The 26,409-nt window shown below is 43.9% G+C and overlaps 1 protein-coding gene across 1 annotated transcript in view; it reads right to left on the reverse strand.

Moving 5' to 3' along the window:
- npr2 (natriuretic peptide receptor 2) overlaps positions 1-26,409 on the reverse strand; it is a 41,720-nt gene that overhangs the window by 10,317 nt on the left and 4,994 nt on the right. The window contains exons 3-15 of the mRNA XM_084486178.1: positions 24,427-24,540; positions 23,805-23,940; positions 23,398-23,492; positions 19,559-19,694; positions 18,366-18,450; positions 13,982-14,102; positions 11,922-11,996; positions 9,900-9,977; positions 7,287-7,391; positions 5,772-5,843; positions 4,790-4,949; positions 4,227-4,382; positions 1,524-1,692 (exon numbers count right to left, since the gene is read on the reverse strand). Of these exons, the coding sequence (XP_084342304.1) occupies positions 1,524-1,692; positions 4,227-4,382; positions 4,790-4,949; positions 5,772-5,843; positions 7,287-7,391; positions 9,900-9,977; positions 11,922-11,996; positions 13,982-14,102; positions 18,366-18,450; positions 19,559-19,694; positions 23,398-23,492; positions 23,805-23,940; positions 24,427-24,540 (1,502 nt within the window). The remainder of the gene's footprint in view (positions 1-1,523; positions 1,693-4,226; positions 4,383-4,789; positions 4,950-5,771; positions 5,844-7,286; positions 7,392-9,899; positions 9,978-11,921; positions 11,997-13,981; positions 14,103-18,365; positions 18,451-19,558; positions 19,695-23,397; positions 23,493-23,804; positions 23,941-24,426; positions 24,541-26,409) is intronic.

Raw genomic sequence — 26,409 nt, forward strand, 5'->3', positions numbered from 1 at the left:
CACTGGCCTTCACACACACACACACACACACACACACACACACACACACACACAAACATGACAGGCAGAGGAGTAGGACAGTGCAGGGGGAGCTGTCACTGCTGTTTGTGTGTGGTGGAGTGGTGGTGTGTGTTTTGGTGTTGTGTACTGTTGTGTTTTGTGGTGTTTACTGTTGTGTTTTGGTGTGGTGTTTTGTGTTGTGCTGCTGTGTTTCTGCGTTTTGTGGTGGGTTGTGTTTTGTCGTGGTGTGTTTTTTTTGTCATGCTTTGTTATGCTATGCTGTAGTATGTTATAGATGTCTGCGTGCATATGGAAACATCTACAGTACTAATCGATCCGTGTGTCCGTCAGAGAGACGATCGGAGCTGTTTGACATGCAGCTGTTCATTCACAGGCTGAGATCTCAGCAGATTTGAAAAGATTACCCAAGTCATTACTGCAGACCGACGGGTCGGAGCAACAACAAGGAAGTTAGTCCTCTGTTGTTCTTGGATACACAGCAAAGACCGGATTAACACCGGCTATTACAGACCCCTCATTCACTGAGACATACATGAATGGATACAACATGGCTTTTTTTGAATCACAACAAATATGAGCCTCATCTCCAGGGTTTTAGGGACTTAACTGAACTTGAACTGACTGGAGACTAGGGAGTCTGTTTTTTTCAAACAAGCATGTATGTACTGTATGCATGTATGTGTGTGTGTGTGTGTGCGTGTGTGCGTGTGTGGGCGAGCGTGTTCTAGTGTGATTAGAGCTTTCAGAGCTGCCATTCATGCGGGGCTTGCTGCGGCAGCCATAAAAATAAACCAGAAAATACGTCAATGAATAATTCATGCTCTCATTGGACGCAATATAGGGAGAGGTGCGGCAAGGGGCTTCCGTGAAGAGGCCCAATCACAAACAGCCACTTGCTGGTGTCACTTGTTGAGGAAGGTGCTGGGTGCATGAGGAGGGAAGAATCAGAAGTACTGATTTGAAGCTTGTCTGAAGAGACCTTTTTCCGAGCGACCAAAAAAGCCTAAACCGAAAAGTTAAATTCATAATGAATCTCATGGCTGTGTCCGTCTTGATTTTTCGGGATGTTCAGTAATGTCACAATGCAACGTATGAACGCATTAACACTTTTACTACAAAGGTGACAATTTGGGGAAGGAAGGACGGACAATAAACCCCATATGAGGTCATGTCAGTTATCTAGGTTTGACCAAGTCGTTAGTCCCTTTTGGAGAACGCAATTCCTGAACCGATGACTACTTTTTCCGGGGAGTGGATGTTGCAGGCCGCGACTATTTCACAACACGCTGAGGAAGCAGTACTCTCTCACGTTAGAAAATAAGTAAGTAAGACAGTTCCCCTTTAAGTAACATTAAGTAGTTGGGGCACTTAAAAAAGAGTGACCCCAGTCTTTTCTAATACCTAGGCTGGTTCTAGGCAGTCATTTCTAAGGCAGGTTGTAGTTAGTCGGTCATTTCTACGCAGGTTGCAGTTGGCTAGTCATTCTTAAGCAGAGTGCTCACTTGTTGAGCTTGGTGATGTACATCTTGATGTGGCTGAAGTCGGGGCGTTCGAGTGAATCCTCGGCCCAGCAGCCCTCCATGAGGAAGGTCAGCTCCTCACAGTGGTGGCTGTGGTCAGTGGACGGCCGGAAGTACGGCTTCTGGCCGTTACGCACCTTCTGCACGATCTCTAGTGGGAGGAAGAGCAGGAGACACTGGTGGTCAGAGAGAGAGAAAGAGAGAGAGAGAGAGAGAGAGAGAGAGAGAGAAGGGAATAGAGAGTGCCAGTGAGAGTGAGCGAGAACGATAGTGAGAAGCAGACAGAGAGAAGAGAAGACAGAGAGAGAGAGAGAGAAAGAACATTGCTGTGGAAGTGATTATGTTATAAGATGTGTTGTTTTGATCGTTGATTTGTGATTGCTGATCGAAATTTCCAAGGTCCTCTATTTAACAATCAGGTCTACCCCAATCTGCGTTACTAGGTCGCCTATGATTCTATTTCCACTTTGCTCTTCCATTACATTACAACTTTAGTATTATACTGTATGAGGCATGGGGCTGAACCTCACTGGCAGAGGGGTGCTGGGTGAGTTATCTCATTCTGGGCGGGTGACCACAAGAGTCTAAGCTTGTGAGGGGACTGGGTGTGCTTCTCCACAGGAACGCCAGTACGACAACACGGCCTGCAGCTCCACCATAGACTGCTGTTGCATTTCCCCCCCCCCCCCTTTTCTTATTTGACTCATAAAAGCATATGCTTCATTGATTATTGACTCCCACTCCCACTCTGGTGCAAACTGTTCTATTGGCGACTGCACCAATAGGTTCAATTCCATAGCTGATGAACTACATTCTCAATTGAAGTGCAATTTAATTCAACCCATGTTGCCACTGCAAAGCCCTCTCATAAGTCTTTCTTCTCTTTGCTTGCTTAAATTCTTAATAATATTTATTGGATTACATTTAACTAATCAAGTTAATCATGATAATATGGATATTGCCAGGATATCTGCTAAAGATGAAAACAGCAGTTCCAACATCCGTGACATTACTACTGTAGTACTTCTACGGCAAAGATGAATAATAATCATAATAATCATCATGAAATCACTTTCAACTCTATAATTATTTTTACACTTTGAAAACAAAGAATCCCCTGTATTTAATTTTAGATACAGATCTATTTATCCAGTCATTAAGAGGCCAATCTAATGACAGCTATTCCACACTGCTGGTTAGCTTAGCTTATCAGATAGAGTCAGGCGCCCTTACAGACCCACCATGTTGTTTTGTTTTGACTACAAGCTGCCCCGCTATACACCGTTTTCTTTCAAATTCTCAGAGTGACTGCCTGTGAGGGGAATCGGGAGTTAAGTTGTGGGTGGGTCACTTACTTACTTTATCGTAAGCAGGCCAAATTATTTAAGATTGAGGTAGGATAATGTGCTGGTTAAGGTAATAACATGAAGCCCTTCATACGACAAATGCCCCAACTGAAGCCCTATCACCACGCACACACGCAACAGTCACAGCCCTGTTGAGCCCGGAGGCCTGCGTACACAGCGGAGACTTAGGATCTGATTCCAGACCCGCTGGGATAGGCTCAGACTTTGGATGCTGTTCTCCTCCCCTGGTCAACAAGTGTATATATATATATATATATATATATAGTTCCTTTTTTAATGTTTATATATATAGATCATTTTTTAATGTTTCTTAAGTCAACAAGTGTACATTGATTGGGTAGTTGATCTCAAATGCAACGGGGAACATAAAACCTGATTCATAGTCCTTAAAAGATGACGGTTCATAGGGCGGTTTGCCGTGTGTTGTGCAGCTCTTACATCTGTAGGTTCTGCAGCGCTTGAACCGCGCGTCCAAGTCACAGATGTGATTGGAGGACTTCAGACGAGGTCACACGTGCCGTTTCTACCTCCTGCGCCCTCGTTGTTGTTGTCGTTTGTTCAAGGTAGACGCCTTTGTGGCGAGGTTGTGTGAGCGAGTCCGCCTGCACGGACACGTAAGTGACCCCGCCGTGCGGGGGCACGGCGGTGAATGCAAACGCCGTACATTCCGTTGCCCCCCCTCACTCAAACGCCTACTCTTTAAAAGGTACGGCACACTGATTATATCGTCTTCCTCCTCGTCGCGAAACAGCAGCTCTGCATCAACCATGTTTCGCTTATAACAAAACAGAGAATCGTTCCTCTGGCGATTGCCTCCCTCCCGACGGCAGTTCTTCATGAGTGACGCTTCGTGTCGTGTGTCCCAGTCGAGGACCACATCGGCTATGGCCAAACGGCCACGGCTGTGTTTGAAGACAGTCTGCCCACTTCACCCACAACACATCAGGGCGACTGTGATGGAGGTTTGAGGTTTTAATCGGTTACTATTGTTGGTGATATGAAGGCAGCGGTTAAGGCTGTGTAAGTGGAAACACCCTGTGAGGCACCGGTCTTTTCTATCTGTTATTTCCTTGTTTCGGCCCCTGTTTCGGCCCCTGTTTGTCGTTTCCTTTTCTTTCTGACGTGTCTCTGTTGTTTTTTTTTTGCCCTCTGTCTGCTTTGAGTAATTCCTTGCCTGAAGTTATTTTCAGATAATCTGTGGTGAGACTGCCTCTCTGGTGGGGGGGGGGGGGGGGGGGTCAGGGTTGGTACAAAACAGTTGTTCCCTTTGTTTATGCTGTGTGTGTCTAATGCGATAGTAGTCTGGTGGCTTGTTTACCTTTGGGGCTGAGGTCCATGCCATCCACATAAAAGGGCCCGTTCCTCAGGGCTATTTCCTGGAGTATGATGCCAAAGCTGTACACGTCACCCTTCTGGGTCCCCAGAGGAGGGTGACGGTCATATATCAGCAGCTCCGGAGCCGTCCACAGCTTCTCTGGAAACACACACACACACACACACACACACACACACACACGATGAAACACACACACACACACACATACACATGTGCATTTACAAATATCAACACAAATATAAACACACACATGCACACACATATAAACACACACATATGCACACACAATCACATACACACGCACACACCCAGACACAAATATAAACACACACAGACACACGCACACACACGATAACAAATATATAAACACAGACACACAAACACACACAATCACTGGCCAAGACATACACAGAGGCAGAGATGCAAAACACACACACACACACACACACACACACACACACACACACACACATACATGCATATACACACGTGCATATGTAAACATGTTTCTACAAGCTCCTATCTGACAGCTTGAGTTAACTTACTTGCATAAAGTGCGTGTGAGTCATCGTTCTCAGAGGAGAAGCGGAAGCTTGCCAGGCCATAATCCGTGATTTTCAAAACAAATCGACTGTCCACCACGCAATTAGATGACTTCAGATTTCCATGGCAGCCTATGTAGCTGTTGTGGAGATAGTTCATACCCTGGCACAGAGGAGGAGAATTTTAATGAAGCGCTTACACTGCATGCATTTATTTTCAGCAGCAACTCATGAGCACACACACACACACACACACACACACACACACACACACACACACACACACACACAAACGCACACGCACACACATGAAGAAACACAGAAACACACACATACACGTGTGTTGATTGTGTGATGTGTGATGATGGATAAAAGGCCGGTGGCAGCGTGCAGTTCATTCTGCCTGTGATTTACAGTACACCATTACTGTGTTTTTATTATGGCGGATATCACATTTAATGTTTAATCCTTTGTGTGAACGTTTCTCACCGGAGCTTTACAATCCAGTTATCATTGTGGTGTGGTGATTCCATTGCAGTGCCGTGTCACATGCTTGGTTTTACCCAAGGTTTACCCAAGAGACAGATGTCTTGGCAAAAAAAGAGGCTGCTTTGAAAGGAAGACTAAACATTTGTCTTTGCACCAACATGAATTAACTACAACCTCCAAGACTTGGATGTTCCTGAAGAAGGATGTTCCTGTCTAATGTTTTGAACATGCTTGCATATGAAATAGCAACAATTGAGGACATGATTTATTCATAGAATATTTATTGGTCCTTTCCTCTCCCAAATGTTGTGCTTTTAATGTCAATTAGGGAGATCAGTGTGTTGGCATAATTCAAACCCTCTCCCGTAGGCAGACGTCTGCATTTAGTTTGCAACGTTACAAACAACTACAACGAGTATGCCCGGGAGACGCTCTCGTAGATGCGTCTGAATGCCTGATTTGGTCTGGCGTCCGTTCCCTGGGTGGTTGTACGTACCTTCACCACGTCGTTGATCAAGGAGTATCGGAACATCCAGTCCAGGTTAATGCTCTCGTTCTCCAGAATGTCCTGCAAGGAACAACACCCAACACAACAATGTCAAACAACTAAACATGGTTGGCCATTATCTAGTAAAGCATGTATGCATTTCTGGGATTGTACTCATTCATCCTGTTACATTGTAAATTATTAAAAACCACGATATTGAGAACATTTGTAACCTGACATAATGATAGTGATAATGGTTCCAGATTATATTTTGGTACGTTTTTATCACTCTTCCTTTTTTCCGTTCCTTATTTGGCCTGTAACTCATGGTACAACAGAAAAACATGTTGTTTCCCCCAGTGCATTTTAAGTGACGGGCAATATCTATGACCCTAACCCTACTTGCTGGTATCTGTATTTTACTTTATTTGGACCCATCTACTTCTTCAACAAACAATCTCAACTTTTTAGCCCCCTTAATTCCTGGAAAGGTCACCTTGCCAACGCCATGTTACTTTTAAAACCACAATTGAAGATAAGTTCCATCACACATGCACATACACACACACACACACACACACACACACACGCACACACACACCCATCACTTGTTGGCAAGGGAAAAAGAAAAATCGTTTAGTGATATGGCAACATAATAGATGGAGATAAGCAGAGAACTAGACCTGCTCTGAATGAAGGACGGCATTAAAGCACAGCGGAGACCAGACCATTACTGACCACATTTCCCCCAGAGGGGTGGAGAAAAGTACTCGTATCTCAGTATCCCCACACCTCCACTCCTACGACAGCCATCAGCCATCAAATCATCCATCCACCTGTTCAGAAGCACGGCATTTGCTCCTCTGACAATTCTAATACTAAAAAGGGAATGTTTTTAGTTTATAGAGAGAGAGAACATGAGGACGTGTGCTCTTTTGTGTGGTAGCGGTTGGTGTGAAGAGGAGAGATGCCAGGTGGGATGAATGGAAACGGGTGATGGACTGATTATGGATGGATAGGTAGACAGAGGATTGAAGGATATCATATTAAAGGGGACATATTATACCACCAAGTGTGAGTCTCTACCAGCCTACCCAGTGGACTGTAGCAAACGTTGCTCATCTATCCAGCACACATCTAGGTGGACACACCCACCTGTGATGTCAGAAGCGGCATATTTTCAAAACGGCTTGTAATGGCTAATCACACTCACACCTGGTGGTATAATATGTCCCCTTTAACAATGAATTAACTAGGGAAATATTATTAATAATTGCTACTCTCTTTTATTCTAAATTATACCCAGGGTTTTTTGTTACGTGGTTTGATTCCGTCTGTAAACCATCTCAGTACTTTGAAAAGGGCTAATGCATAAACGCATTGTTCTGAAACATTATAATCATCATGAATGGACCGATTTTTGACCGACAAAGACATGAACCACCACACAAAACCAAGACATCAATCCCTCTGATAATCAGGACACAAAACCCTGACACCAGAAGCGGAACGGCGGGCTCCCACCTGCAGACTTCCCCTTGGACAGTACTCGGTGACGATACAGATGTTGGGCGGGTCGATGCAGGCTCCGATGAACCGCGTCAGGTGGTTGAACTGAACGTCGCGCATCTAAAAATAACCACAAACACCAGCGTGAGTGCGGAGCTCTCTCTCTCTCTCTGTCCTCTCTCCTCTCGCCTCCTCTCCCACACGGAACTGAGCGGAGAGGAGGGCCCGGGAAGACGCGCTCTGGGGAGAAAAATCAGAGTTATTTCAACGCTCTGCCACTGGTTCATCAGAATGAGTCTATTCGCGGAGGAGACCGGGTTGGCACGGCGTCTTTTCTATGTGTTGAGAAGCATTCCTGTATAGGGCACCTCGCTGACACCAGTGCCTGTGAATAAATTGCCCTTGGAGGTTATGAATGAGCCAGTGTGCTACAGCGGGCAGGGTTGGAGAAGAAAAAAAAAGCGTGAGGTGTTTAGAGGACGTACTAGGGGTAATATTAGAGCAGGGGCCGGCAAAACATGTTGGGGGGGGGGGGGGAGAAAAAAAAAAAAAAAAGAGTACACGGAAAAGTGTTCCACCGATTCCACGCTCTGTTTTCGTGACGTTGGGCAGGCGTCCAAGTTCGGATTTTAAAAGAGATGCCAGACGGATTCTAAATAAAGTCACGGGGGAAAACGTTTGACGTTGACGCTTGCTTTGTTTTTCCGAGTGACGGCGAAAGCAACCGAGACGTGATAAAGGACGATGCGGAAAAAGGATGCATATGCCGTTGAGAGCCATATACGGTCGGCGGTGTCCACGGGCGAATGTAAACAGACTCTATAGCAGCCTGTCTGAAGCAACGTGTCTAAAACAGCCTGCAGAGAAACCTCAACACTGTGTGTTTTGACTCTGGACCGGTTTCAGGAAGGTAGCGGGCGAGAGAGAGAGAGAGAGAGAGAGAGAGAGAGAGAGAGAGAGAGGGAGGGAGGGAGAGAGAGAGGGGAAGGTAAAGAAAGAAGGAGGGAGAGAGAGGTAGAGAGAGAGGGAGTGAGAGGGAGAGAGAGGTAGAGACAGCTGCTCTCACACCAAAAGACCAGGGAGTTATGCGCTCCTGTTTCGCAGCTCAGGGAGAAGTCGGCCTATACCTTTGGCCTATATAATTTCCCCCCGCTGAAACGCCAGCAAGAGGAGACGGCAGGGGGAAGAGGAGCAGGAGGAGAGAGAGAGAGACGCTGGAAGACAAGTGGTTAAGTTTCCGTTGGCAGGGGCTCCTCTTCCCCATCTGGTTGGCTTTTTCACGAGCTGTGGTCTAACAGCCGATCAGGGCTCCGGGGTTGTAGGGAAGATGCCAGCTCTGACTTCTGTCTCTCTCTCTCTCTCTCCCCCTCTCTACCTCCCTCTCCCTCTCTTTCCCCTCCGCTCTGTCCCTCTACCGCTCTTTCCCCCTTCTCCCACCTCTTTCTCCCTCTCTCTCTCCCCCCCTCTCTATCTCTCCCCCCCCCCCCCTTCTCTCTCCCCCCCCTCTCTCTCTCTCCTTCCCTTCCCGCTCTCTCTTTCTTAGTGAGTAAGAACCGGCCCAGAGGCCAGGAAAGCGACCCCAAGAAATGTTTCAGATGAATGTAAGAAAGTGCAGGATTCCGGGAAGAGAGAGAGAGAGCATGGCATAGAGTGGGGGAGAGGGACCCTACGGGTCAGCAAAACATACACAGGTCAAGACAGAAGAGGGAAGTTAATATATGGAATGGAATATATATATATATATATATATATATATATATATATATATATATATATATATATATATATATATATATATATATATATATATATATATATATATATTCTATTTGATTTGATACTAGACTCAAATATGATAAAATAGGGGAAAAATGAAATATGCATTATGTCACTGAGAATTTGCATAATTTGACATGAATTGAGAGTCTTTCGGGTCTATAATTGGAGCATGTTTCCATTGTACGTAATTCCCATCAGTTCCGTGTTTTCCCTCCCAGTAGCTTCTTATCGCTGATCGCGGTTCCTTTGAAGACGTAAGGGAGCGTTTCCAGTAGGCAGCGTTGATGGGGCTCTCTCTCTAGCAGGTTAACCCTTAACAGTAAGGCACATGTTTCCAGTAATGAGCCATATCCTGCACTGGTCCCGATAAACAGACTTATAATGAGCAACTTCCTTGATCCTTTTTAAACAGGTCCTTTATCTGGTGTGAAGCCATTAAAACACGTCCTTCCCCATCTTCCGCAAGGTGTGAAAAGTGACTTGTTTTTCTTTCGTCCATTGGTGGTGAAAATAAATTAGAAATAGTTCCCTTCGGTCTTTTGTTCTTTGCCGGCAACATTTTAAGAACAATGCCTCCCGATAGTGACGATAGTATAGTGGGGTATAGTCATAGCCATACATTAATAAGTCAGTACAGTACACAATTCTATATAATTATATCATATAACAGATATTTCTTGCTTCTTAGTTCAACACCAATAAGGAAAATGGACAAACGTCAGACATTGAGATGCAAGTTGTGTGTGAGTTTGTTTGATGCCACTTCAAAAAAGGGCAACACCAGTATGGGATGCGTAGCATCAAGCATTTAGATAGATAGAAACACACGGTGATGAAAGGAGAACTTACATGTTTGAGCTCAAACAACACTTGTCTCGTCAGTTCTATCCGCTTTTTGTTCACATGCTTGATGGCCACCAGATTTCCCTGTGTGATAAAAGGACAAAGACTGTGTTCAGCGCATGCGAAACAAGACAAAATAGCTGTGGAGTTACAGACAACAATCCCTGACAGATAAACAACTGTTCACACAACAGTGCTAAACATTTGCATAAAACATGTTTTTTAGCAGTCTTTCTTTGTGATCACATGCAGCACAGATGAATCTTCATCATCCTAAAGTTCCTTTTGTCTTACTATTACGTTTGTCCTTTCTTGTCTATGAATGATATTGTATTGTTGGAAACGTTAACGCTTTCAGTCTGTTATCATGTTTTATTTTTTTAACCATATACTTCAATGTCATGACTCTGAGCTTTGAGACTGCCAAGAGGGAATTTTGAATTCATAAGCATATGGTGATCTCCATCGATACCTTGTAAAATGTCCTATGATTATCATGATGATAAATGTTTCCATCTGTACTCACTACCTGGTGCTAGACGTCTGCGGGGCAGGATCATATCTGGTCAATGTGCTGACGTTATCGCGGGCTTCACTTCAACATGTGGTCTATAACGCCACTTAGCCTGTTTCAGGAACCTTGCAGTCTCCAGATTCTGGTGTGTTTATTTGACGTTATGTTTATATCTACCATTCATATAATGCAGTGCATAAATTCAATATAAAGTCATTACCAGGAGTGATGGAATACGCATACACTGGACTGTCTGTCTCAGTCACACACGCTCACACACTTCATCTGTTGCTGTAGTTACTGTTATCCTTGATTTAATTACTGTCTGTTTGGCAGAGGCACATCCAGCCAATGTGATCGTCTGCTACCCAAGTGACTGTAATCCAGATTTAATTGCCGTCTGTGTTTGGCAGTCTCCTATCTTATCCATCATACCAAAATGTGCCCAGACACTGAAAGTGACAAGTCCAGGAGAATCTCACTGCAAATGTTTATTCCTTGAAACCATAAAGTGATCGCTGTATGAATCCATAAGTTCAAAATAAAGTAAACAGAAACAAAAAATGGCAGTCTAATTCGCCCAGCAGTAGGAATACAACTGTCAATTTTTTAAATGGCGACAATCCCCATAGAAGCAAATCATAAAGATAATGTTATAGATGTTTTTTATGTATTATGTCTGTATCCTTATCATTTGGGCAGGGCAATCAGTGATTAACCGATGACAATTATTTGGTAAATCGATTTTTATTGATGCTTTTTAGGTGAAGAGCAATGTATGTATTAAAAATGTAATGTATTTTGATGCTACCCATCCCCAGCATTAATATGTATCTACATTAATGACACAAACCACCTCCATCTTATTGAGAAGAGAGATTAAGAGCAACCAGTTAGCAGTGTGTTCCAGACTGGTTGCTGGAGGGAATAATACATTCGATTTAAACGCCTCCAACTCCACTCGCCCACTCTTTCTCTGCCCCTCTGTATCTCACTCGTCCACTCTCACTCTCCTTCTGTCCATATATCCTGCTCTCGCTGAGTCTGTCGGTCTGTCTATTTCTATAGATTCATCACGCTTTTGTGCGCTTGTATATTTACTCTGGTATCTGCCTCCTTATCCTCCTTCACTCCGTCCTACCTGCCTCTCTCTCTCTCTCTCTCTTTTCAGAACCTCTCTCTCTCCGATCTGCCTCTCTCTCTATTATCTCTCCTCTCTCCTTTCTCCCTCTTTTGTCCTCTCTCTCCCTCTCTCTCTCCTTTGTCCTATCTCTTTATTTCATATCCTGTCTCTTTTGTCCGATCTTTCTCTCTCTCTATCTCTCTTTTATCCTATCTCTCTCTCTCCCTCTCTCTCTTTTGTCCATCTCTCTCTCTCTCTCTCTCTCTCTCTCTCTCTCTCTCCCTCTGAATCTCCTCCGCCTGCGGTGCTTGTGTGTGTGTGCACATGTGTGGGTGGCAAAAGGAGTGAGCGGGCGCAGGAGTCGAAAATGTCAGAACTCACGAAGCCTTACCTTAAAATAGCCCGTTTTTGCAAACAGTTGATATTTTCCATGGGCAGTTATCAGCGAGCCGTAGCTGGAGCCTCTCTGGATGGGGTGAACGGGGGCAAGGAGGAAAGTGCCAGTTAGCCACAAGACGCTCGCTAGAAGAGGCTCTGTAAGAGCACGAATCAAGTGTGCTATGACAGAGTAAATGCAGTTTTTATGCTATTGACTAAAAGAAGGCAGGATAAACTCAGACGGGTTTTCACATTTGCAGGGGCGGCATTCATGGTGTAAACGCTCCGAGTCCTTGAGGTGATATCTGCGGTGTGCTCACACAGGGGGAAGAAATGACTGAATGTGTAAGTGGACGAACGAGGCAGACGTCTCCACGTTTGTATAGAATGCGAATATTGGCAACAATTTAACAGTTGCTGGAAAATACACGAGTGTGGAAAATTGCCATTTTCCACAGTATTATCCCCAAGAATGAAGACTATACTGAAAAAAATATTTTATATATATTTTACATGCATACGAGCATCCATAAATGCACACCCTTTTCAATATAGTTCTCATATATATATATATATATATAAAGCCACATTTGTGTGTGTGTAAAGGAGCTGGGCCAGAACAGGGCTTATTTTACCAATCATTTAATATGTGTCAGCCACCACAAGCCCAGTCTCCTTCACTAGACCGCTGGGAAGGCTCTGAAGAATGTGCAAGCCAACAAAGCATTCGGACAGTCTGTCGGCTCTTAACTTTTTGCCCTTATTTGTTGTGTCATCTTTATTCCTGATCTTCATGTTAGTGAAGCACCAATTCTAAAAAAACGTACCGACAATTTACGATTGTCATTTCACGTGTTGCATGGTGGTGACACCACCGCGGGCACCACAGAGTGGTAATCATGGACAGAGCGCCTGCTACCCCGGACCTCTCTGCCAGGCCTTCCTATTGGCAGAGAGGCCGGGGGTGGAACTTGCCAGCACAACTTGTTAAGCACACGTTAGGCCCGGCGCCAGGGCTACTGATGGAATAAACAAAACAAAACAGAAACTGCTGCGAGCAATAAGCTGAAAATCGTGAAAGAAACGGCGTCGAGGGCTGCCAGAATATTACAGCGTGAGGTCATTGTGCATGAAAGCATAAATCTGGAGTAGTTTGAAGTTTCAAATTAATTTTGAAATTAATTCAAAGCGTTTGTGGCGTCACAGCCTGTGAAACTAGATTTGTCGTCGTTTTATTTTACACCTGGAAAATGTGAATGTGTAACCCTAGAGGTTCTACGTCCATAACTCAATACCTTGTTTGTGTGGCAGAACATGTCATAACATATTATATATTATATAATATATTAAATATTGAGTACAGTGTATTCAGGACAAGCTTTAATCCACGTATGGCAGGTAAAGATACGGATATGGAGGTGGAGATAGGGGAAAGCCATCATGCAAGCAATGCTTACAAGCAAAGCTGATCCAGGTAAACTGAAATCCAGCTGGGACTTAAACACAGCCTATATCACCCTTTCATAAACCTTGCATAAGTCATGCATTGAATGGCTGTATTAGTCTTTGTTGTGCAACACAGTATGGCGCTCAGCACTCTATCTAGCCTCGTATAAAATGACACATTTCAAAGTTAAAACAAAACTAATTAGTGCAAGACGAATGATAGGAGAAATGTCCCGAGCTTCAGCTAAATTGACAAAAACAAGCCACGCAGCTGTTGTGTGTAAGCTGCCTGCTGCAGGCTTCTTTTTTTGATCTGCAAATATTATTATTATAAAAATGTATTTAAATTGAATGAAGAATAATGAATTTTCTTCTTACAAAGATTCGGATCCAGGCAAAGTTTTTTGAGTGCACATTAAGAAGATAACACGACTGTGGAAAAGAGGAAACCTGAGATGATCGGTTGACCGGTTGCTATAATACCTGCATGGTGTGACCGTGGTCATTAGACCTCTCAAGATATTTCCATCTGAACCACATCTACAGGTACTGTTGAAGGGCTGATACATGCCAGCCTGCTCAGGGTGTCTCTGAGCCCCGGGACAGGGCCTGGTCGGGGGCAGGTACCTGTGAGAGGGTGAGGCGGCTGCCCGCCCGCTTGTGGTACTTGTTTGGGCTCTCGAACTGCAGGTCCTCCCACTTGATCCTCCACAGCATCCCGGCCAGCTCCTTCTCCAGCTTCAGCTTCCTTCAGAAGGACACAACCCGGCGGTCACATTAAGGAGAACAGGGATGATGCAGCATGTAAAAATGCAACGGTCAACTCTGAACGATCAAAACCTGTTTTACATAATGAATCCCTTTCAGTCTTTTGTAAAAATAAACATATAACATTTGTGAAACAACAGGTTCAGCTTCATGGCAATGAGATATTTTTAAGATGCGGACAGTAATGTTTATTTCACGATGGTTTTCATAAAGATGAACGAGCTACGGAGGGTCTGCAGGCTGGGGGTGATCCTGGGCGGATGTCAACTTTTCATTTGAGTCTGTAATATAATATACAGGCTTCTGTTTTCAAAACAATATTGGATTTGGCTTTGATTGGATAATGCAATCCCATTCTCACTCAATTACATGCTGTCTTCCTCCTCATAGAATTATCCAGATATCCTGATGCGTAGTCAGTATTGTGGGTGTGGGTGTGGGTGTGTGTATTTGTGCATTTAAATGTGTGCCTGACTATATTTGTGCTTGTGTGCATGTGCAAATGCGTATCATAGGCACATACACGCAATCTTGTGCACACACACCGAACTGACTAAAAACAAATAAACCAACAAATGGAGACGCAGACGGACAGAAAGACAGACAGAGAGGAGACAAAGAGAGACAGAGACAGAGAGAGAGAGCGAGAGAGACCGTACCAACAGCACCATCACATCTGGTAAAGATCTCAGTGGAAATGCGCTTCTTTCCCATGCACTGATTTACCGTACGAATCGACCTCAAGCCATCTCTTCATGCAGTCGAATAATTGTGTGGGAGCAGCGCACATATAAAGGGAGAGGGGTCGGCGGCGGCGGTGGTGGTGGTGGCAGCGGATTTGTTTTTTCGTGGAGAAATATTTGAAAAGAGGAACCGGGAACAGTGCGCACGGCATTCCAGGCCGGTCTGAAAGGTGTAAAACACTTCCAGATGCCTGCAGGAAATGATTGCAGCGTTAGCATATCACCGTGTTTTAGCCTTCAGCTGAACCAACCCCTCTTTGCCCCCCCCTCCGAAATGTGGCCCTCGTTGGTTTCTTCTACCCCCCCCCTTCCCGGAAAGAGAGAGAGAGAGAGAGAGAGAGAGAGAGAGAGAGAGAGAGAGAGAGAGAGAGAGAGAGAGAGGGGGAGAGAGGGAGAGAGAGAGAGCGAGAGAGAGAGAGAGAGAGAGAGAGAGAGAGAGAGAGAGTCCTGACCGATCAGCGTCTAGCCCTTGCAGGATGTCCCCGCTTGTTTGTGCCTGACCACTGCGCCGACGGCGGCGAATGGAAACGTCCCAGGACGGCCGCGAGCCTTTGGTGACCTTTGACTGCAGGAAACACTGTTAAACCCGCAGTTGCACACACACACACACACACACACACACACACAAACAAAAAAACAAACAGACCTGCTTCCCAGACCTGAGGCAGGTCTGTTTCTTTGTTTGTGTGCATGTGTGTCGGGGGAAGGGGGAAAAGTACATCTGTGACTGTGTGCGTGTGCATGTGTGTGTGTGTGTGTGAGAAGAAAAAAAAAAAGGGGTAATTTTTCTATTTAAAGCCCCCCTGTTTGGAGGCCTGTGGCAGCCCGAGGAGCAGAGTGCGGGGCTCCACACTGGGGCTATTGTTTCATACATCCCATATGTGAATACCTCCGCTGGACCAGGCCCACCATTAAAAACAACAGAGGCACACTCTGGCCCCGCTTAGTGCCTGCCGCTGCACCAACCCCCCCCCCCCCCCCCCCCCCCCCCAGACTCTGAAGCGCAAGTCAACCGAGTCAATCTTCATTAGACGGACACTGAGACGCGCAGACGGAGAGACGGAGGGAGAGGAGACAGAAAAAGAGAGCGAGAGGCAGGCGCCCAAGAGATTAAATAAATGACATGCGGTGGGAACATATGAAAGAGTTCTTCCATGGTTTATGACAAACAGTACGCTTTATTCGATTTTGACACAATCAGCACTTGAGGAAGAAGCCGTTCACTGTGGCATGTTCCAGAGGAACATTTCAACGGGGATACTTTAACTGACCAAAAACAATGTTACAAGAAAATAAAACACTTTCGCCTGGCACAGAATATATATATAGATATCTTTCAACAATGTCATCAATCTACTGCATTTGACTATCCCCTTTACACTAAACAACTATATTTATTAGTGCTAATAGAAATACACTGAATTACAATGTTACACTCATAAAAACCTATCCATTCACTGTGTCATCTGTTACACAAATGAGCCAGTGTTGTGATCCAACTAAAAACTGCATTTTAACAGGAAGAAAACACATTAGCAAACTGACTAACGGGCAAAAGTGCCACAAAGAAAAAAAATTGTGCTGAAGAACAGATGATGTTTCTGAGGAGGCCTGACGGCACTGTAGAGGCCTGATGGAAAGGAAGACGGTGGGTGACACGTTTGTAAAAGTAGCACGGCAGCTGAATACAGCATGTTGTTTTCTGATCATGAACATCTCACAACAGTGTTGCTAATAGACAGATCAGTATCGACCTGCCATTCGCTCGGAAGGCCGCTGAACAAGTGAGAGACATCACTGCTTCATGCAACCTGAGGTTTAATAAGAACACAACTGAATTACTCATGTTGTTTTATTTTATTGAAAAAAATGTAAAAAATTAAAATGACATCGCTAATGTCTCCATCAATTCTAGTAAGAAAATTAGATCTACATGTCGGCCTAGTGTAGCCTTCTCTACCAGTGCATACTATATAGAAACTGTATAAACATGGGAATACATTTAGATAAATAATTGCTGCAAAAACACCAGACGCCTCAATACATTTTTTATATATGATAATCTTAATGACATTTTTTTGAATATGGCAATCTTTGATCTATAATTAAATGTGAAGTAGCAGATTGGGTTGAACTGACCGAGATGCAGGATCAGATAATACCTCCGTACTGGCCTTGCATATGGAACCTGCAGAGAGGACATTTGAACTGGTTTACAGGAGTCATCGCTCGCTGGAGTTGAACTTAGCATCATTTGACACTGCCAACATGCTCACTTAATCATGCACAATGAAAAAAGAAGAAAAGAAAAAGATAATTATTGGTTTAATTAAATTGAATTAATAGATTTTTACCTCAGATTTGACGGCTGCTGCTCCATTTCCCTTCAATTATTCCTCTGATCAAATTCCATTTTCACTGGGTGGCAATTAACACCTTGTTGTGTTAATACGCAATTGTACTAAATTAAATCAGATTGCCGACGTTATGGGACAATAATTATGATTTGCAATAATCATTATGTACATTAGTAATGCACTATAAACTATCTGGTTCCAGACATCAAAAGAGAAAGTACCCTGTGTTGTTATAGTTGAATAAAAACAAAGATTGTCTGCATAGACAGTATACGTGTATATGTGTAATATGTGAAAATGTATGTGAAATGTCTCTCAGGATGATGGAAAGGGGAAAAAATAGAAACCAATTTTCTCTGATTACGTTCAGAGGCATCCATGACATTATCGAGGATTTCGCCACCCTGCAACCTGTTTAATGTCTTAAGACATACATGATTAACAATTTGCATAATTAAAGAGGTTCCAATTTGTGGAATAATTACCGCACAAGTAACCTATGTTACTTGTGGCAAAACTATAGTTTTGCTTTAATGAAAATGCATTTATACCTGGATTCTCTGCATGGTATATCCCCCACCCATCTCTTTCACACACCAATTAATAACATTTCCAAATACACATTAAAACATATAACATGACATACTAAAATATATGACCACTCAATCCCATGTAAGACGCAAATTAAGATTAAAGTGAGTCAATTGATGTTTGAAATGTAGGCCCGTTTTTTCATGAGGTAACGAAACAGGCATTCCATTGCTTGGAAACTCACTTGGAATCTAGCAGATCCCATACTTTTTTTTAAACATCGCCTGCTGTGCTGTTGCTCTGGCAACAAACATGTAAATTCCTCTGTGCCACATAGAGTTGCATGCTCCGTAAATCCTTTTAGAAACACAGTCTCTCTCTCTCGCTCTCTCCTTCTCTCTCTCTCTGTCTCTTTCTCTCTCTCTCTCTCTCTCTCTGTCTCTTCCTCTCTCTCTCTCTCTCCTCTCTGTCTATCTAGCTGTCAGTCTGTCTACCTACCTGTCAGTCAGTCAGTCCTAGTCTTCCTATACATCTTGTCTCCTGTTGAACAGATTTTGTCACACGACACATGTTTCCAAGGGCTGCTGTCTCAACAGCAGCAGCAGCACTCACCTATAAATGAGGAAGCTGGAGATCCCAAACACGATCAGCGCTAAGCCAGAACCCACGGCGACAATCCCCAGCACTGGCAGATGACCTGCAGCCAATCAGATACAAACACACAGGGTGATATGGATCGTTTGACACACTGCTGAGAGATAGCTTCGGTAAAGCCTCAGTGTTATCCCACGTCAATGCCATTCAGCCATGGGTGAAGGGATTAGTCGTCAAACCCATAAAAAGCCTGACTCTGAGGCAAATCCTCAAAAAGGTATTCTATTAAGCTGTGTGTGTACCATGTTTCCATTATTTAATACCATTATGGGCCATTACTGACCGTGTTAAAAAGCAGTGTACCTGCCAGAGTGGAGCAATCGACCGCCGGAGCGATTGCTTTGACATCTCACCACGATCTCTCTTTACCTGTCATGCTGTCAAAACCCTCTACCGTTGGCTGCCGGCAGGTGTTCATTATGGAGCCTGACCCCCGCCTTGTGCAACAGACCCTCCCGCACTCAGAAACCAATGTTATTATACTCCTTTATACTTAAAACACACCAACACATACAGATAAAGGGTGTAATTCATGCAACGTGATAAAGTATTGGTCAAATGCCAATCTGCCTTGCTCTGCAAATGAGGTTTCTGTGTGATCTGTGTGTGGTAAAGCAACGGTAGTAAAACAGAAACAAAGAATGGACGACGGGGAATGTATTTTCAGACCTAATTCCACCAGTTATGGTCTCTTAAAGCAGGCTGCTGCTGGTAAAACGTAGAAGATTGTGTCCAGATGCCCTCTGATTATGGGATGGATTAAGATTGATTTCCTCTCCCCCTACTTTCCAGAAACACACCATTGCTGCGGTGTTGCGATCATGGCTGGTTTGGGCTGTTTTCATTCAACTTCATTACTTCAACAGCAGTTCCCTTCCTTTTCTTAGCTTGTTAACGGCAGCAGATAAGTCTGACATCAGTATGTATGGTCGTGTCTTTTGTCAGAAACACGCCCCACGTCTCATCACTACTTCACTACCATAACAATATATATTTTTTAGATTTTTGACAAGCATTTAAAAGCAATTAAAAGCATTTTTTTCTTGCCTCATTATAAAACACTTCAAGCATCAAGCCACTTAAATAAATGCATGCTGAACAGTTTTTTTTCCCCGTCAGGGACTAAGTGAGATAGAGGGGTGAATCCGTACCATCATTACAAGAGGGATCATCCGTGGAGAAGACACAGGGGGGGTTATCCAGGGGTGGGCCACCACTGGGCCAGTGGATCTTCTCCGTCTGTGACCAGACGATCTCTTTGTTTGTTCCGTTGTAGTAGGCAACCAACTGTAAACACGGGGCAAACCAGCACAACAACACATATGATGTCTCAATTTATGCAAGGGAGTGTGTGTGTACATTTCTAATGAGAACTTTTTTCCGTGTAGGATAATTTAAACGATCCTGTAAATGCTCCGTCCGTGTGGAGTGTGTGGAGGTGGTGGTGGTGGGGTGCTGCATGCATCCTATTGGCCGCTGGCTTGTGAACAGCGTTCCTGTGTGTCCCACTGTGAAACATGACTCTTGTGTCTCTGACCAGCGTTGTTTACCGTTTGCTCCAGCTAGACGGCTGAAGAGGTTACATTTATACACAGGTCCTTCCAAGTGGAAACCTTGCAGAGCCATCACTCCCACACAGAATATGAGGGCTGAAAATATCTGCTTCGTTTCAGTTTAAACTACACAGTCCTTTTCATTATTCTCATCTAGTGAGAAAGAAAGAAATCATCTTGTGATTCCTGGGATTTTGTAGTCAGGTAACTGGTTATGGCTTGAGGGCTTGGGTTTAGTGCAAAACACCTAATTTTAAACCTAACTGATCCATTCTTTATCAGAGGTCTGAAGAGCATTGATCTGTCCATGCTATCCTACAGCCCGACAGCCTGGTACATGGACGTTGGCCTCCTCTCTCCATGGGAGCGAGAGTGGTTGTCCATCAGCTTGTACGTGAGAACATGTAGAGGAATGTTGCATTGCCTCGGTAGAGTTGGACTTGTCAGAGAGCGGCTAGATCTCTGCCAAGTCCCAAGAATAATGTCTCCCTGATTCCAGCAGCTGGAATAATGTACCCCCCTCCCACCCCCCAAGGAAGGAATGGGACAGGGTCTGAAGCAAGACCTCCAGTGGCATAGCTTCTTCGGGAGCGTCTGTGGACAGGGAAGAGGAGGCATAGGACATGCGGAATGCAGACCTCAGACTTCTTGGAGCGCAGCAACTCTATAGCAGCGACGCAAAATCCGTCTCAGTGTTCAGGAGTTCACCGTCAGCAAAACGAGTGCCAGGGTTGGCACACAAGCCATGCCGAGACGGTGGATGACATCGGGAAAGCGTGGAAACATGGGGGAAAATACTCTGTTTGAAGGACATGTGGTACACAGAAGCAAATTGAATCAGCTTCCTCATTAGGGCCGGCCTACAATGTGCTCCCCTTGCCCAAAAAAAACCTCCACCAGTACAGCGTGGGCCATCCAAGCACAATACGACTGGAGACAACATTAAGTGCTGAAGTGATTTTTAGCCGCAATGGAAACCAGGAAAACAGAAGTTAATACCTTTCCCCCGCAGAACATCTAAACCAGCTTTTTTTCTCTTGGCGTCGCTCGACGAGGGCGGGAGCAGACTGTCTGTGGGGACAGGGGGGGGCTGGACAGCTGGAGGAAGCTGGGACCGAGGGAGGCTGCTGGAAGCCATGAAGGAATCGCTTGCCGTCACTCTTGAAATAGCCACCGGCACCCTGAGGCCGTACAGCGGTGCTGCTTTGGTGCGGCTCTTGGCGCACTGCCCTTTGTGAGACTACTACGACTAGCATGGTGGTCGTGGATGAGGCCCAAGCGGTCAACACACGATGAGCGTCCGAAAAAAAGCCCTGGACACTAGGTTAGGCGTTAGGAATATAGCCATAGTCAAGTCAACAGATGGGGTGTCAACGCTTTTGACCCTGAAACCATGGAAACATGCATTCAGGTTTAGAAATGAATGAAGTTTGGAATGTTTGAACATTGAGCGCAGTGTCAAGGCGGAAGATACAAGAAGCAGTGTCAAGGCTAGGTTGGAGTTCAATGCTCAACTCCATAGGAATACGTTGGCAACGGTGGCACCGACACAGATAACTTGTTACCCTGGTAACAACATGTGGGTTCAGCGGGATACGACTGATTTCTAAAATGTCATGAATCTAAAAAAGATCACTTTAAATCTACTTGGATATTTGGAATTGAATTGTATGTTTATATTGTAATGTTTGTGTTATTGTGTAATGTTAAATCAACATATTTATTTTATGTTCAACATGATGCTCATTCGCAAAATAATATAATGGTAGTTCTGATGTGAAATTACAAACCCGGCTAAACAGATTGTTTATCTTTCTCTAATGTGATTGTACCACTGACTATAATGGACCAAGCAGAGTATCTTGCTTATTATCCAGGGTATCTCCCGCTCTGCTGATGGGGCTTTCTAAGAAAAGCCTCAGCAGTCGTTTTGAGGAGACAACATGAAATACTTTCGGTATAAACCAGGGCACCATCTACCCAGCCATTGGATCAGCCATTGATTAATTAAATAGAGAGAATTAGAGCAAACTGCTATTACTACAGTCTCTTAGGGTTGCTTCTCTATTCTAACTGAAGTTAACCCAAGCTAACCTACTTATCCTGCCTTGAGAAAAATCACATGTAAAGCAGTTCACAGTACTGTAAAATACACAAATAACTGCCCTGTGGAAGGTCAGGCTTTTGGGCCTCTTATGTTTCAAAAAGTGAATGTATTTTCAAAGAGATACTTACTTACACTTTAGTAATTACAGTAAAAAAGGCACAAGGAGAAAATTATCTGTCTGCCTGAAAGCGTGTTTTTATTAAGACTTTGTATTTTGTGGCCCTAATTTCACACCTTGAGATATAAAGTAATGAACCACAAACTTCTCTACAATGGTACTACTTCACATTTATACAGAATACGTCAACAAACAACTGCACAAGTACTGTCTTCAGAAGGACTGTTATTCTTTGGCATTGGAATTATGCCCAATTAAAAAGTATAACTCTATATTTTTTCCCTATACTAATCTGTCACGGATAGCCAAAGTTAGAGCTACTTGCTTTTGTCAGTGTAGCAATGTAGCATCACCTTTTTTTGTTTTGCCGCAATGATCCCATGTTACAATATTTATTGATATTCCACCTATTCCAACTATTCCACCAAATAACCCTTAAATGTGCTGTAGGTAAGAATAACCAAAACCAAACCAAAAAATCCCCCCGCTCTCTTCTCCCTTCCTCACTACTTTCTCCACCAGTGACAAGCTTTACATTCCACGCACCTTTGATTGACAGGCAAAATTAACTCTGAACCAATCAGGGCAGAGATGGTCTCATTGGTTAGAAATGAGCCAGGAGAGGCCTAAAGTACAAATGGTCTCATACAGAGCCAGGCGAACATCAACTCAAAACAGATATTCTCACAGCGCATTTAACTCACTAAAAGCTGACAGATGGCAAAGCGATTTCTAACAAAATAACAGCTCTTAAATTATACCTACAGCACCTTTCACTTGATGCTGTTATCTTCCAATGCATAGGTTATCTCTCTAAGAATCTAGAAGCTATAGTGGGGCGGTGTCGGTTTACATACAGTGCAGTAAACCCAGCCGTAGCGTCACAACCATCCGTTCATTGGCTATAAACCCTCTTGTAGCAGTCAGAGCGATCCCGCTCTAAATGAGAGTATAATAAATTATAATGACAGTATCGAGTGGACTCGACAAACAAACTAATGGAAATGTTTTCCTGTTGAAAGTCACAAGGACTGTTACATAAATGTGATAGAATTACATCCTAGAAAGCATATCGCTAAAATGCAGCTCTCTTGCGTCTTGGATTGACTTGTCATTTCTAACTGACCATGATATCCTAATGACTGAAATATTTGTCTTGAAGTTGTTGACGGTGATGTTACCAGAGGTTGTAGTTTAAGACAATGATCTCACCCCATATTCTCCTGTCTCCTGGTTGGTCATTGACCACACGTTGATGTCTATATCCCGGGCGTTGTTGGTATCTGTTGTAACTAGGCCTGTTACTCCTAGAAAACAAAGACAACTTTCAGCATATCAGAAGCATTTTCCATTGCCCCCATAACCCACTCCATAATAGAACACATAATACAATTTGACAGCGTTCTCTACTGCTCCACAGACTTCATCTTTTACAAGATGTGACTAGTTTCATGGCATCTTGGGACAGCTGGAGAAGAAGAACAGGAAGGGGAAGAAGAAGTAGAAGAAGGAGGAGGACAACGATGTGGAGGAGGAGGAGGAGGAGGAGAAGAACAAGAAGAAGGAGAACAAGGAGGAGGTGGAGGAGGAGGAGGAGGAGGAGGAGAAGAGGTGCTTACCCCAGAAGCGGCGGTTCTGCATCCTCATAGTGATGTTGATGCCGTCATTCTGGGCCCCGCCCTCCGCCAGGTTCTCCTCCAGGGCCATGGCGTAAAGCACGAAACCGTCGTAGAAGCTCCCAGAAATGTAGTCCATCTACGAGGAGAAACACGGACGCTAAAAGGGTTCCATTTTGGCCAGTGCATAACACTCACCAATAATGCATGAAGATAAAGGAATTTTCTATCACAGGTTTGATTGACGTCATTTGAAAACAGTGTTAAAGCCTTACAGTAAATCACCACATAAACACGGGTCAAGTCCATGTTTCTAAGGACACGCGTTTGTACAAAGTACGTAATCTCAACAACGGAGCAAATCTCGTAAAATACACCCCATACCTCACGCCTAATAAAGGACATAAATGCAGTCGTAAAAAGCCAGCACAATTCACTTGTATTGTTGTGTACATCATTCACCCGTAATCGCTGACATTTGTGTTAAAGACAATTCCAAACACACAGCGGGCCTTCGTGCTTTGTTAACGGAGAACCGCAATAAAGTTTCAAAAACGGTTTCCAGCCCATAAACCTTGTGGTTCTGGGCGCTGCTGAAACTGCAGTAAGACGTCCAAGGACGTACCAGCGAGGGCTCCAGAGTCACACCAAAGTCCTGCAGGGCCCGGGCATGGAGCTTCTTCTGGAAGTCCAGGTACTCTGGGTTGTCTGGCGGCCGGTAGGTTATGACGAACACAGACTGGGGGTGGAAAAACACATAAAACACAGGGAGCGGGCGTGAAGAAAAGGAGCATTGTGTGACGTTCAGAGACCGTCAGAGATGGTAGCGAGTTAGGGTCATGGGATACAAACAACGTTCTGCTAGGGTTAGTGACGACTGAGGACACCCAGCTAAGAACAATTCTATAAGAACCACTGGTATCAAGTCATTACGGGTCTTTGTATCTCGCCTAAGATGTCCAAAACTTGAACATAAACCAAAGCACTGCATTTAATTACAAGACGTATTTGAAATGTTTAATGAACTCATCAGATCGCTTCAGGAGACATCAAATATAACGCACACATTTGGTATGATCTACCATTTGAATCGCACAATCACCTTTTTGTGTCAAGGGGCCTTTTGTCCAGCTCCTCAGAGGCATCAAAACATAATGTTCCTTAAGACAAGGGGAGCCAAGGGGAGAGTGCGATAAAGTCATCAAACCAACGCAGCTACAGGGGGTTCTCCTACCGGTTAGCATCACGTATAAACTGAGATCAACAAATGTACACGATATCCTAACACTACTACTGTGCTCTCTGGGGTCCCCAGAGACCCTAACCCCAAACCCTGTAATAAGATAGATTATAAGGAATGAAATCAGATTTTACTAGCCAAAAGGCCATGCACTACAGTGGGAAATTCTTTGGCATTGCTTGTGTGTCAGCGCTGAAGAATGAGTTCACCGCAACGGCGGGAAAGTTAGCTTTCAACTAAAAAAGGGGGGATTAAAAACAGCAAATCTGTTGTTGTTGTTTGACTTGTGAGTTGTGACAGACTATTTCTGTATTGACAGGGGTTTTTTTTGGGCTTGATTGCCCAAAACAAGAGAACCCTTGACAGTGTCTAACTTTTGTCAATCTCGGAGTCATACATCATGACAGAGACTGTCTTAATAATCAATCCGATTACATTTTCCATAAACAGAGCAAAGCCATTTAACGTAATTTCCTAAACACTGTGTAAGTAACTGAGTGCTGTAAGGCAAGTGACATTTAGGAATACAAATTGGGATAACGGCACATCTGTGCTCAATTACATATTTAACAACACGCTCATTTTGCAGGACTAAGTGGCTTCTAGTAAGACTGTGTCCTGATTAATTAAGGCTACGCTACAATGAAACTCTTGAAAATGGGAGTAAGAGGAGAAGGCTGAGGATGAACCTTTTGGGAAAATCTTTACCGACCCGGAGGGAAAAAGTGATGAAGTTTCCTTAGACACAGACTCTAAAGAGTACACAGAACCTATTTATTCATGGTTGCGATTACCATTGAATGTTTATCCACTCGTGCTCATCCACTTGTTTGGAGGAGAATCTCAGTGTTTAGGATACTGCCCAGTCTGTCGCTCAGTTAGACCTTGTTGGAGCTGTAATTCCCTCTATATCGTGAAAAGAAACGGGAGACCTATGCTAAACATCATCATATCAATCATTTAAGCTGAACTCCTAAACTGACGTATCTGATCCTGCTTGTAAGTAGTCACTGTGACTTAACTCTTTACAAACTTTCTTTATTTCTCTACCCAACCACTGTGTTATATCTTAACACAGCATTACATCAATCTGTTTTTAATGGAGTGGAATTGCAGCTGTAGATATACCACACACACACACACACACACACACACACACACACACACACACACACACACACACACAATCACACACAATCACACACAATCACATAGATTCAGGATCACGGTGCATCTAAACTGGATAGCTTGTGAATGCATATTCATAAAGGCTGGCCAATATTAAAATATTACAGTTTTTTCTGAAATTGATTTCCAAATGAACTGATATTATTATATTATATTATGATATTATATTATGATATTATA

Source organism: Micromesistius poutassou (assembly GCF_964030765.1).
Source record: "Micromesistius poutassou genome assembly, chromosome: 22".
NCBI classification, from domain to species: domain Eukaryota; kingdom Metazoa; phylum Chordata; class Actinopteri; order Gadiformes; family Gadidae; genus Micromesistius; species Micromesistius poutassou.